The sequence below is a fragment of the Seriola dumerili genome, unplaced genomic scaffold, assembly GCF_002260705.1.
Source record: "Seriola dumerili isolate Sdu_G_001 unplaced genomic scaffold, Sdu_1.0 BDQW01000465.1, whole genome shotgun sequence".
Lineage (NCBI taxonomy): Eukaryota > Metazoa > Chordata > Actinopteri > Carangiformes > Carangidae > Seriola > Seriola dumerili.
In genome coordinates, this window is record NW_019174720.1 from 842127 (window position 1) to 855564 (window position 13438).

Below are 13438 nucleotides of genomic sequence, written 5' to 3' on the forward strand. Positions count from 1 at the left end.
CACATGTCACTCTGCCACTCATCGACCTCCACTGGCTACCCATCACTGCCTGAATCTGATTCAGTCTCTAATGCTGCCTTCAGAGAGACATCTGGGTCTGATCCATCTAGTTGACCTTAATCATTCCTTCTCAGACACTGTGTTCCTCTGATGAATGTGGTCTGTCATCACCATCCTGCACACAAGACAGTCTCAGTCCAGACTGGTCTGGTCTGGTCTGGTCTACCCATGTCTATCAGAGCAGGAGCGTCCCTCTCTGTCTTCAAGAGTCTGTTGAAGACTCTCTTCACAGAGCACCTCCTCTCCTAACACCTCTAACACCCTCACATGTCTAACTGGCTCCTACTGTGAACTTTTGGTGCACGTCCTTACACACTCTCCTTGCACGTATCAAATAGATAGTACTTGATACTTACACACTTACTGCACTGAAGCTTTCTGATGTCCTTCACTTGTAAGTCACTTTGGATAAAAGTGTTTTTGTGTTAAATATTTCCTTTTAAAAGTTGTGCACATTGTAAAATATCCGTCAATATTTTAAAAGCAAGCTGTAGTTTATTGACTAGGCTCATAGACTGACCATTGCATTTTAAGACTATGCTTCAGTTTAGTGATGGGTGCTACCAACAAGTCTACATTTACTGTCCTCTTAGGTGTGATTTGGGTTTTTTACCATCTCATAAGAAAAATACTAGTGTCTTCAGCTGCTGGGTGTTTTACTGAATAGTCTCAGAGCATTTTTAAACTATTTCAGAAGGACTGGGTCCAGCGAGGCCTTTTAACTGTGCTGCAGACAATATACATGTAATGTGGTGGTGGATCTGCCAATATGAGGCCTGACACTATAAAGTAGAAGGAATGTTTGGATTACCTACTCTGTCATTTTGCACATTCTTCATTAATATTTTTTTGGGCATTTTTGCCTTTATCGTGACAGTCACAGTGAGAGAGAGAGACAGTAAAGTCAGGATGACATGCAGCAAAGTGTCGTTGGTCAGACTTGAACCCACGGGTGCTGCAGTTAGGCCTCTAACTTTCATGTGGTATGCGCTCGACCAGGTGAGCCACAGAGGAGCCACATTTGCACAGAAGGACACAGAACTCCATCTTGGATTGACACCATCAGAACTGATGTTAAACTGTTAAATTGCTGCCGCTGCATGATGTTTGGACAGTCTTACAAACATGTTTCTGTTAATATGAAAGATTCCAGATGTTTTACATTGTAGTTAATAGATCACAGGCAAATAATTATATAATGAACATTTTATTTCTTGTTTTCCAGGTCATTGAAGTAGGGTGTGTGTGCTGAACAAACAGTCAGAACATGGCCTGTACAACACAGTCTGCCTTAGACTATGTCAAGCAGGCAAGAGTCCAGCTGGTGGGAGAATTAAAGAGTCTCTCAGTGATTGTGGAGAACTTGTATCAGCGAAAAGTTCTCACTGATGAAGAGGTCAGCAAGATACAGGCAGAGACTGATGACTATGATAAAACCAGACATATACTGACCTTAGTCATAAAAAAAGGTGAAGCAGCTTGTTACGAGTTCCTCAGGATCATTGACATGACGAGGGGGAGGACCTTAGGGAGGCCGCCCCTCCCCCCTGAGAAAAAGAGTGGAGCTTCTAGTGAGACCAAGACGTTTGACCTGCACCACTGGATCAGCTGCTATCCTTTCAAAGAAGACACACAAATGGATATGAACTATTTACAAGGTATTTTGATTCTGAGTTCTGATTGATAATGTGTCACTCAAATATTCATCCACTGTTTAGTAAGAGTGTGTATGGACTCAGCAGTCAATTGACAGTACATTTATTTACTCAGTGCTGGTTTTGTTTTAGGTCCAAGGCCGTGCTACAGATATCAGGCAAAGCTGAAGATAAAAGCAGAAAGAATATCAAATGAGTTTTGGAAAGAAAACAAAGATCTGTTTGAAGGAAGCAACAAGCCTGATCTGTCATACACATCACTTGTATTAAACACACAAGGAAATGTCTCTCCGTCTAAAATAAAGAAATTGAAGAGCAAGAAAAGCAAGATGAGTCGCCCTAAAAAGCTAAGGACATACATCCCTGAGGACAAACCAGAAATTTCCCCCAGTGACCTGCTGAAAACAGACAAGAGCACAGTGTTGGTTGGTAAGCCTGGAATTGGAAAGACGGCACTCACTCAGGAAATGTTGAAACTCTGGGCAGAACGAGACAGCAAAGAGCTAGATTACATGTTTTACTTTGGCATGAGAGAAACATCCCAATTCACCATCAACATGAGCTTGGAGGATCTTCTTTTTAACGTGTTCAGTGAACCGGTAACAGGCAAAGAAGAGGTCTTAGATGATATAAAGAATAACTCTGAGAATGTTACCGTCATTTTTGATGGAATCACAGACCTGTCTTCATCAGTGGTGCGGAGACTTGTAGAGAAAGACCTACTACCTGATGCAAAAATCATCATAACGTGCAGACCAGATGACGAGGAGCTCTTCTCTGGGGACTTTCTCAGAGTGGAAGTGAAAGGCTTTAGTGAGCAGTCCATAAAAACATACTTATCTGCAACACTCGGCGAAGAACAGAAGAAGGTTTTGAGCAACTTGGAGTTGTTAAGTCTTTGCCACGTCCCAATGTATGCACTGATGGTGGCTGCCTGCTTTTCTTCAGGAGACTCTCCACAGCCCTGCACTATAACTGAAGTATACATCAATATTGTTCGTTTTTGCCTTAAAATGAACAGCAACAAAACAAAAAAGAGGGATCTAAATTCCTTCATCACCAATAAGGGGAAGGAAATACTGTCTTTGGCTCAGGTTGCTTTTGATGCAACCGAAGGAAAAACTGTGAACTTGACAGACCTGGCCTGTAAAGACAGCTGCGTCCTTTCCTTCCTGAAACCACTTGTTATCAAAGTCGCCCTTACTGAGAGAGATACCACATATGCATTTCTCCATTACACAATGCAGGAGTTTTTTGCAGCACTGTGGCTCTTGAAGAATCCAGAGAAAGTGAAGGATGTTTTTCAGCAATGCCTGACTGAGGAGAAGAAACACATGAGACATCTGATCCCTTTCATGTGTAGATTGTTGAATGAGAAGAAACCAAGTTTGATGAAGTGTCTGATTCCGGCTGAGGAGCTCAAGAATACACCTATATGGTTCTGTAAGGAAGTGATAACCACATTTTTTCAATGTCTGTGTGAGCGAGATGAGTCTGACACTGAGGACAGTGGGTCTGATGTGGACATACTTTTCTTATGTCAGTGCTTGTATGAGTCCCAGTGTCCTGAAGCCTGCATCTACCTTCTGGACAAACTGGACTACTGTCTGGATCTCAGTGAACAGAGCCTCGATCCTTACTCTTGCTGTGCTGTGGCCTATGTGGTCGCTCAGTCAAAGGAGAAGAAAATACAGCTGAACCTTGAAGACGTCATGGTATCAGAACGAGGAATGAGACGACTGTTTGGATGCCTTACAAACGTCCAGTGGTACGTCTGTGTGTGTTTTGAGTGTGCCCCAAGCGAGTATAGAAAACCAATGGAAAATATAACGAGAATGATCCTTTCATGTTTATTACATTTTTAATGAGGAAATCGTCTTTGATTGTTCTTCACATTACAGGTGTGACCCGCTTCCACGGCAGATGTGGAAGATTTTCCTTCTCAGTGAAGGGCAGATGGACCATGTCAGCTTACTTAGCCTTGATGGAAATCAGCTGCACCTTCCAGTTGAGGGTAAAAGACAGCTGTTTGAAAGAGCTGTAAAAGTCATGCAGAAGATTACTATGAAGGTTAATGTCTGCCTGTACTGGGACAGAGTGACTTCTGTCTCTCCAAGTCTGTGTGAGTCCCTCTTAGAGGCTTTGCCCTACATCAGCTCACTCAGGTATGTAGCTTTTGTTTTTGTGTAATGCTGACATATTTTAAAACTTTTTGATTTTTGTATTTCTGGCTTACTGCTTATTACCTTCTCCACTGACTATATCCACAGTCATATAAAATATGAACCATTTATGTGAAATTTTGTGATAATTGCTGTGTGATGACTGGAGTTATGGCTAAAAAGTGTTTTGTTAGGTCAGTGACCTTTGACCTTTATCAGTTCATCCTTGAGTCCAAGTGAACATTTGTACCAAATTTGAAGAAATTCCCTCAAGGCGTTATGGAGATATTGCATTTACAAGGCCAAAACAGGGCTTTGTGAGGTCACCATGACCTTTGAGCTTCGACCATCGAAATCTAATCAGTTCATTTCTACTGAGAAATCGAGTCCATAAGGACAGACGGACGGACAACCTGAAAACAAGATGCCTCCGGCTCTGACTTGTCGCCCGCACAGAGGAAGAAAAACAGTTTTTAAATGGGATACCTGAACCATGTCGTTATTTTATAAGCCACAGTTTGCCCCAAGAGGACAACTGCCTTACACTCAAATCCTCACCTCAGCTGTCTTGATTTATTTTCTGGAAAAGCATCTTGTATTTCAGCCAGATAGCTTCCAGTGCCAGTGCTAATAATGTTTGAATCACACTGTGGCTAAAGAGTGTTTAATAATAGTTCAAGTTTTGGAAGTGATATATCTGCCATAGAAAACCTTTCAGGTTTGCTGAGAAGCTGCCAACACCAGATCCACACACTATGATTTCAACGAAGGTGACGCCTAGAAGAAACCTGTACATGTCATCCTGTTCAGATTGGTCATGTTATGTTATGAGAATGGAGAGTCGCTGGAGGAGTCAGACTCAAACTAGTGGGACAAAGCATCAGGCATAACATTTTTTGTACCAGGACGATATGATAATGAAAAATTGAATCCATTAAAAAACAGAGCCCACCCGGCTTGCCGGGAATTTAATCTCTTGGCTGTCCGTATATATTCCATATTCTTGTGATCTGTCCATATGAGGTAGCTCTGCCCCCTCCAACTAGTGTCTCCACTCCTCTAGCGCCATCTTGACTGCCAGTACCTCTTGATTTCCCACATCATAGTTCTGCTCAGCTTGAGACAGTTTCAGGGACAAAAGCATGGCCCCCACCTCAACATCCACCTCCACCACACACTGGAGGTGTGGGTCAGGTAGAGTGAGACGTGGAGCAGTGGCAAAGCTGTCCTTAAGCTTTGAGAATGTTTGGTCTGCTTGAGGGGACCACTGGAACTAGACATTGGTGGAGGTTAGAGCATGTAATGGGGTTGCCACAGTGCTGGAATTTCTAATGAATTTTCCACAGAAATTAGCAAACCCAAGAAAATGTTGCAGCTGTCTGTTATTGAAGGATGTTAGTCATTTGGCTACAGCACTGACTGTAGCTGGGTCCATGTTAATGCTGTCCTGGGAGAGGGACAGAGTAAACGTGGAATTCAGACTGCTCCACCTTGACGACGAGCTGATGATCCAGAAGATGCTGGAGAATCTGCCGCACATTCTGAGTGTGAGTCAGCTCGACCAGTGAGAAGATGAGGATGTCAGCTGGGTGGACGAACACAAACTTGTTCAACGTTTCCCTTAGTGCATCATTCACTAGTGTCTGAAAAACGGCTGGAGCATTGGTTAGCCCAAAGGGCATTATGAGATGCAATACCCACCAGGAACGTTAAAAGCGCTCTTCATGTCAGTATTGAAATGCTAAGGAAAAGAGAGAAAGAGGGTACTCGTTTTTGATGGTGATGTCATTGAGTCTTCAGTAATCAATACAGGGGCGAAGAGATTCATTCTTTTGTATGCAGAAAAGAATCCAGCTCCAGTCCAGAACAGGGAAGGACAAATTATGCCAACTTTGAGTGATGTCTAGATATATATTTGTCCATGGCGCCCTTTAGGGGGAGTCGAACCAGGAAGTGGGTCAATGGCACAGTCATACTCCCAGTGAGGGGGAAGAGAGGTGGCTTGGGACTTGCTGAAGACTTCCAACAACAGGTCTGAACATGCTGAACTGGGGGTAGGTTCCAGAGGGGGCTGATCAGGAGGCCCTGGGTCAGCCTGTATAGGTTGTTCTCGACAGGAGCTCGGAGAACAGACAGAAGACAAACAGGTTATTGGGCAATTCTACCCCCAACCCATCACCTCTCCAGTAGCCTAGTTGATGCAAGGGTTGTGCCAGGAGAGACAAGGAAGACCCAGAATGAGCAGATGGAGAGGTGACTTGTATAGTTGGAAGGATAGCTCCTCTGAGTGTCCTTGAGCCATGATCATCTTATCAGGTTAAGTGCGGTGAATGACCTTGTAGAGAAGCCTTCCATCCAGAGCACTAGCCTCAAGAGGTTTAGTCAAGGGAAGAACTGAAATCATCAATCTTTTTGCTAACTTCATGAAGGTCTTGTCAGCTCAGGAGTCCACTAACACCTGAAGAGAGAAGGTGGAAAACAGGGTGAGTAACTGGAGCTGATCATAGGATGAGTGAAGAAGGCAGAGGAAGTTGTTCGGCTCACCAGTGCCCTCTTCTTCAGTGGTGAGCCCTGTCTTTTACTGGACAATCAGCCAGAAAATGTCCATGTTGAGAACAGTAGATGCAACACCCCTCCCGAAGGCACCGCTGTCGCTTCTCCAAAGTGAGATAGGCTCGTCCCAGCTGCATGGATTCCTCTCAGGAGTGTCGGGGTTCTATGGGTGACACGGCAGATCGTGGAGAGGGATGACGGGGAAAGGGTCTCTGGTTAAACAGGGCCCCCCTCTGGCATGACAAGGAAGTTGCATACTTGATCGGTCCCTCTCTCTCTCCGCTTCAGCCGATTGGTGATCTAGATGGACAGGGAGATGAAGGAGTCCAGGTCAGCAGGGCGCTCCAAAGCAACCAGCAGGTCTTTTATTCCCTTAGATAACCCTGCATCTCAAAATAATGGCCACACTGCACCAGGAAGGCTCGACAGTTATCTGCATCACCTGACAAGGAGGTTGTGGTGGTGAAGGAGCAGCCGCCGGAGGTTGAGCCAGACAGCTCAACGAGTTGAGGCGCCCCAACAGCTGTTACATCTGTTCATCGTGGCGACTCACTTGGCTGGAGATAGAGTACTGGAAGCCCTCATGGTGTGCTGAGCTCTCGCACATTGTGGCGCACAGAGTAAAGCTGCTCCTCACACTGATTGAGCAGACTGTATGCAATCAGTACGTTCCTGTAAAAGAGAGCTTGCCTCTAACCTGAATACATAAAGGTTAAAGTGGGCCTCATTGTGTAGGATAATTCTGAACATTCATCTCTTCCTTGATGGTTTCCCGCTTTTTCTGTTGTTCTGCCTCAGAAATAGTGTCCAAGATGTGTATAGATAAGCATCACAACTGCCTGTGACATTATATTTGTTTACAGCCATACATTATGTGCTTACATTTTAAGATGAAGCAGTTTTACTGTACATGCAATACAAATGTGTTGTTTACAGATGTGTTTGCTTATCATCATGCAGCTTCAGAACAACCTACAGAGGTCTGGGATTACAGGACCAGGACCAGTGCCATGGGAAACTGCGGAGGGAAGAAAAGGGGCTGTTGCTGGACCTTTGCCTGAAAGCAGCACTACACAAAGGAGATATCTTTCAAAGTGTAGTGAACGTGCTCTTCTCATTGTTTTCTGTTAACACTGACTTAAATAACATTCATCTTGATTTTTACCAACATGTCAAGAGTAAGGGGTGTTCAAGTGTCAATCAACAGCTGAGGTCGCTTTTCCAGTCAGCTCCTCCAGTCTGGATCATAGACCTCTCAAAGAGAAAGACCTCCATCCTCCTGGAAGTGCTGAAACTCAAATCAGAGAAGAAACAAGTGGAGCTGACAGACTGGTCAGATGAAGAGAGTGAAGTGAGGAGTTTCCTGGAGTGTGTGCCTTATATCTCACAGCTCAGGTAAATTATCTTCTTAATGATTTCTGCATTTAATTAAATTAATATAAGAAAGTCCACATAAAAAAAAAAATTGTTTTTCTCGGATAATAACAATACATCACGTTTTTTTATCCTTGTGATTTCAGTTTTGTGCCTCGGTCATCAGATCATTCAGAAGAGACCAGGTTCTTTGTGAATCTGTTGTGTGCAGCAGCAGAGAGAGAACAGCAGACAGGAGAGAAGATACTGGAGATGTTATCATCAGTGTGCAGATACAACACATTCCCTCTGAAACAGAAATGGTGTCATTTTTTCCTGGACCTGTTCTCTTATGACACTGAAAAAGATCTGAGTGTCCTTCCAGCATTACAGTCAGTTTTCCAGTCAGTTCCAGTCTGGATCATAGACCTCTCAGAGAGAAAGACCTCCATCCTCCTGGAAGTGCTGAAACTCCAACCAGAGAAGAAACAAGTGGAGCTGACAGACTGGTCAGATGAAGAGAGTGAAGTGAGGAGTTTCCTGCAGTGTGTGCCTTATATCTCACAGCTCAGGTAAATGGACTGTAGTAAACATGACTTCAGTTTACATGTGTGGAGCTGTGTTCTTACATCTACACCACCTCACTGTTAGAGTGGAGGTTAAGGTAACGTCTTCAATGATCAGTCCACATGAACATTACATCATGGAGTGTAGTTTTACTGATGGGACATTTTTGACTCCACCCACTACAGCGTACTTATTACTACATTACCCAGAGTTCCTTAGGGCAGAAAGGTAACACTGCTACAGAGTCCTGCTCCTCTCTTATGAGCTGGTTCATGTTCACTTCACCAAGCTGCTAGTTTGTTTTGAACATGAAGAGTTGTGCTACATTAAGGCTGTTTTCATGTGTCATCTATCAGCTGAGTCAAACGTGAACAGAGACTCAGCTACAATCATGTGTCCAACAAGCTCCAGCAGTGTCAGCAACAGAGAGCATCAGTGTAGTGATGAGTAGTAGTTGAGTTCTCCCTCAGCACCAGTGATGGAAGTGCTCTGCTTGTCTCTTCTTACTGTTTCACAGCTTGTTTCTTGTGTTGTTCCAAGTGTCAGGATGAAGCAGGAGTTTCCTCCAGTAGAGAACAGCCACACATGGTGGTTCCCCTTTAACTCCATCAGTGTGTTAGTGTTGGATTTACTGTAGGAGTCCTAAAGAGCTTTTTAAAGCCCTTCACACTTTGACGACCGAATCACTTTAAATCTTTATCACTAAATGTGATCAGTCACTGATGCTGCGTGAAAAGCTCATTGATTGGCTGCTCTGACTCTAATACAACCAATGAATGAAGAGTAACTGAGGAGCATGTTTTAACAATGAATGATGAGAAGAAGTGAATGAGAGGATTTCCAGCTTTTTTTCTTCACTGACATTAAATAAGACGTCATGAGGAAGTGAAAGTAAACCACTGGAAATCCTAATTATGCTTCACTAGGACTTTATTCACTTGTAAAGAGTTTTACAGAATGATGGATGTTCAAACTGTGCTCTAGTGTTTCAGTCTGTGGAGCTAACTGATTCATAAATGATTTGAGGATCCAGCATTGTTGTGTGACATTCCTGGTTCCTGAAACATGTTGTGAAGTTAGTTAGTAAAAGCCTTTGTCATTGTTAGTTGAATTTCAGGCTGATTGATGTTACTGTGTTATGCTGATTAGCAGGTATTTTGTAGACTTTTAGCAGCTACTCTCCCTGTATGTCAGTATTGTGTGTCTCTTTTTCTGCTACTGACATCGTAACAAAATGTTTTATTCTCCTTCCAGTTTCTCTCGCTGGTTTGAAGCCTCAGATGGAGCCGAGATCTGTGGGAATCTGTTGTGTGCAGCAGCAGAGAGAGAACAGCAGACAGGAGAGAAGATACTGGAGATGTTATCATCAGTGTGCAGATACAACACATTCCCTCTTAGTGACAGAGACATGGGGAATTATCATACATCATATCAGTGTGATTTCCTGCTGGAGCTTTTCTCCCATGTGAAGGACTATGAGTCTAAAACAGGCCTGAGTGTCCTTCCAGCATTACAGTCATTTTTCCAGTCAGCTGCTCCAGTCTGGATCATAGACCTCTCAGAGAGAAAGACCTCCATCCTCCTGGAAGTGCTGAAACTCCAATCAGAGAAGAAACAAGTGGAGCTGAGAGGCTGGTCAGATGAAGAGAGTGAAGTGAGGAGTTTCCTGCAGTGTGTGCCTTATATCTCACAGCTCAGGTAAATGGACTGTAGTAAACATGACTTCAGTTTACATGTGTGGAGCTGTGTTCTTACATCTACACCACCTCACTGTTAGAGTGGAGGTTAAGGTAACGTCTTCAATGATCAGTCCACATGAACATTACATCATGGAGTGTAGTTTTACTGATGGGACATTTTTGACTCCACCCACTACAGTGTACTTATGACTACATTACCCAGAGTTCCTTAGGGCAGAAAGGTAACACTGCTACAGAGTCCTGCTCCTCTCTTATGAGCTGGTTCATGTTGACTTCACCAAGCTGCTAGTTTGTTTTGAACATGAAGAGTTGTGCTACATTAAGGCTGTTTTCATGTGTCATCTATCAGCTGAGTCAAACGTGAACAGAGACTCAGCTACAATCATGTGTCCAACAAGCTCCAGCAGTGTCAGCAACAGAGAGCATCAGTGTAGTGATGAGTAGTAGTTGAGTTCTCCCTCAGCACCAGTGATGGAAGTGCTCTGCTTGTCTCTTCTTACTGTTTCACAGCTTGTTTCTTGTGTTGTTCCAAGTGTCAGGATGAAGCAGGAGTTTCCTCCAGTAGAGAACAGCCACACATGGTGGTTCCCCTTTAACTCCATCAGTGTGTTAGTGTTGGATTTACTGTAGGAGTCCTAAAGAGCTTTTTAAAGCCCTTCACACTTTGACGACCGAATCACTTTAAATCTTTATCACTAAATGTGATCAGTCACTGATGCTGCGTGAAAAGCTCATTGATTGGCTGCTCTGACTCTAATACAACCAATGAATGAAGAGTAACTGAGGAGCATGTTTTAACAATGAATGATGAGAAGAAGTGAATGAGAGGATTTCCAGCTTTTTTTCTTCACTGACATTAAATAAGACGTCATGAGGAAGTGAAAGTAAACCACTGGAAATCCTAATTATGCTTCACTAGGACTTTATTCACTTGTAAAGAGTTTTACAGAATGATGGATGTTCAAACTGTGCTCTAGTGTTTCAGTCTGTGGAGCTAACTGATTCATAAATGATTTGAGGATCCAGCATTGTTGTGTGACATTCCTGGTTCCTGAAACATGTTGTGAAGTTAGTTAGTAAAAGCCTTTGTCATTGTTAGTTGAATTTCAGGCTGATTGATGTTACTGTGTTATGCTGATTAGCAGGTATTTTGTAGACTTTTAGCAGCTACTCTCCCTGTATGTCAGTATTGTGTGTCTCTTTTTCTGCTACTGACATCGTAACAAAATGTTTTATTCTCCTTCCAGTTTCTCTCGCTGGTTTGAAGCCTCAGATGGAGCCGAGATCTGTGGGAATCTGTTGTGTGCAGCAGCAGAGAGAGAACAGCAGACAGGAGAGAAGATACTGGAGATGTTATCATCAGTGTGCAGATACAACACATTCCCTCTTAGTGACAGAGACATGGGGAATTATCATACATCATATCAGTGTGATTTCCTGCTGGAGCTTTTCTCCCATGTGAAGGACTATGAGTCTAAAACAGGCCTGAGTGTCCTTCCAGCATTACAGTCATTTTTCCAGTCAGCTGCTCCAGTCTGGATCATAGACCTCTCAGAGAGAAAGACCTCCATCCTCCTGGAAGTGCTGAAACTCCAATCAGAGAAGAAACAAGTGGAGCTGAGAGGCTGGTCAGATGAAGAGAGTGAAGTGAGGAGTTTCCTGCAGTGTGTGCCTTATATCTCACAGCTCAGGTAAATGGACTGTAGTAAACATGACTTCAGTTTACATGTGTGGAGCTGTGTTCTTACATCTACACCACCTCACTGTTAGAGTGGAGGTTAAGGTAACGTCTTCAATGATCAGTCCACATGAACATTACATCATGGAGTGTAGTTTTACTGATGGGACATTTTTGACTCCACCCACTACAGTGTACTTATGACTACATTACCCAGAGTTCCTTAGGGCAGAAAGGTAACACTGCTACAGAGTCCTGCTCCTCTCTTATGAGCTGGTTCATGTTGACTTCACCAAGCTGCTAGTTTGTTTTGAACATGAAGAGTTGTGCTACATTAAGGCTGTTTTCATGTGTCATCTATCAGCTGAGTCAAACGTGAACAGAGACTCAGCTACAATCATGTGTCCAACAAGCTCCAGCAGTGTCAGCAACAGAGAGCATCAGTGTAGTGATGAGTAGTAGTTGAGTTCTCCCTCAGCACCAGTGATGGAAGTGCTCTGCTTGTCTCTTCTTACTGTTTCACAGCTTGTTTCTTGTGTTGTTCCAAGTGTCAGGATGAAGCAGGAGTTTCCTCCAGTAGAGAACAGCCACACATGGTGGTTCCCCTTTAACTCCATCAGTGTGTTAGTGTTGGATTTACTGTAGGAGTCCTAAAGAGCTTTTTAAAGCCCTTCACACTTTGACAACCGAATCACTTTAAATCTTTATCACTAAATGTGATCAGTCACTGATGCTGGGTGAAAAGCTCATTGATTGGCTGCTCTGACTCTAATATAACCAATGAATGAAGAGTAACTGAGGAGCATGTTTTAACAATGAATGATGAGAAGAAGTGAATGAGAGGATTTCCAGCTTTTTTTCTTCACTGACATTAAATAAGACGTCATGAGGAAGTGAAAGTAAACCACTGGAAATCCTAATTATGCTTCACTAGGACTTTATTCACTTGTAAAGAGTTTTACAGAATGATGGATGTTCAAACTGTGCTCTAGTGTTTCAGTCTGTGGAGCTAACTGATTCATAAATGATTTGAGGATCCAGCATTGTTGTGTGACATTCCTGGTTCCTGAAACATGTTGTGAAGTTAGTTAGTAAAAGCCTTTGTCATTGTTAGTTGAATTTCAGGCTGATTGATGTTACTGTGTTATGCTGATTAGCAGGTATTTTGTAGACTTTTAGCAGCTACTCTCCCTGTATGTCAGTATTGTGTGTCTCTTTTTCTGCTACTGACATCGTAACAAAATGTTTTATTCTCCTTCCAGTTTCTCTCCCTGGTCTACAGTCTCAGATGGAGCCGAGATCTGTGGGAATCTGTTGTGTGCAGCAGCAGAGAGAGAACAGCAGACAGGAGAGAAGATACTGGAGATGTTATCATCAGTGTGCAGATACAACACATTCCCTCTTACTGACAGACACATGGGGAATTATGATACATCATATCAGTTGTATTTCCTGCAGCATCTTTTCTCCCATGTGAAGGACTATGAGTGTAAAACAGGCCTGAGTGTCCTTCCAGCATTACAGTCATTTTTCCAGTCAGCTGCTCCAGTCTGGATCATAGACCTCTCAGAGAGAAAGACCTCCATCCTCCTGGAAGTGCTGAAACTCCAATCAGAGAAGAAACAAGTGGAGCTGACAGGCTGGTCAGATGAAGAGAGTGAAGTGAGGAGTTTCCTGCAGTGTGTGCCTTATATCTCACAGCTCAGGTAA

General features: G+C 43.3%; 1 protein-coding gene across 1 annotated transcript; it reads left to right on the forward strand.

Annotated features, from left to right (window-relative positions):
• The first annotated feature begins 1291 nt into the window (after positions 1-1291).
• LOC111234836 lies at positions 1292-13438 on the forward strand. The gene is made up of 7 exons (XM_022763023.1): positions 1292-1718; positions 1848-3483; positions 3617-3880; positions 7391-7825; positions 9605-10048; positions 11298-11741; positions 12991-13438. Exons 1-7 carry the CDS (start codon positions 1328-1330, stop codon positions 13436-13438), a joined length of 4062 nt encoding a protein of 1353 aa, XP_022618744.1. The 5' UTR covers positions 1292-1327.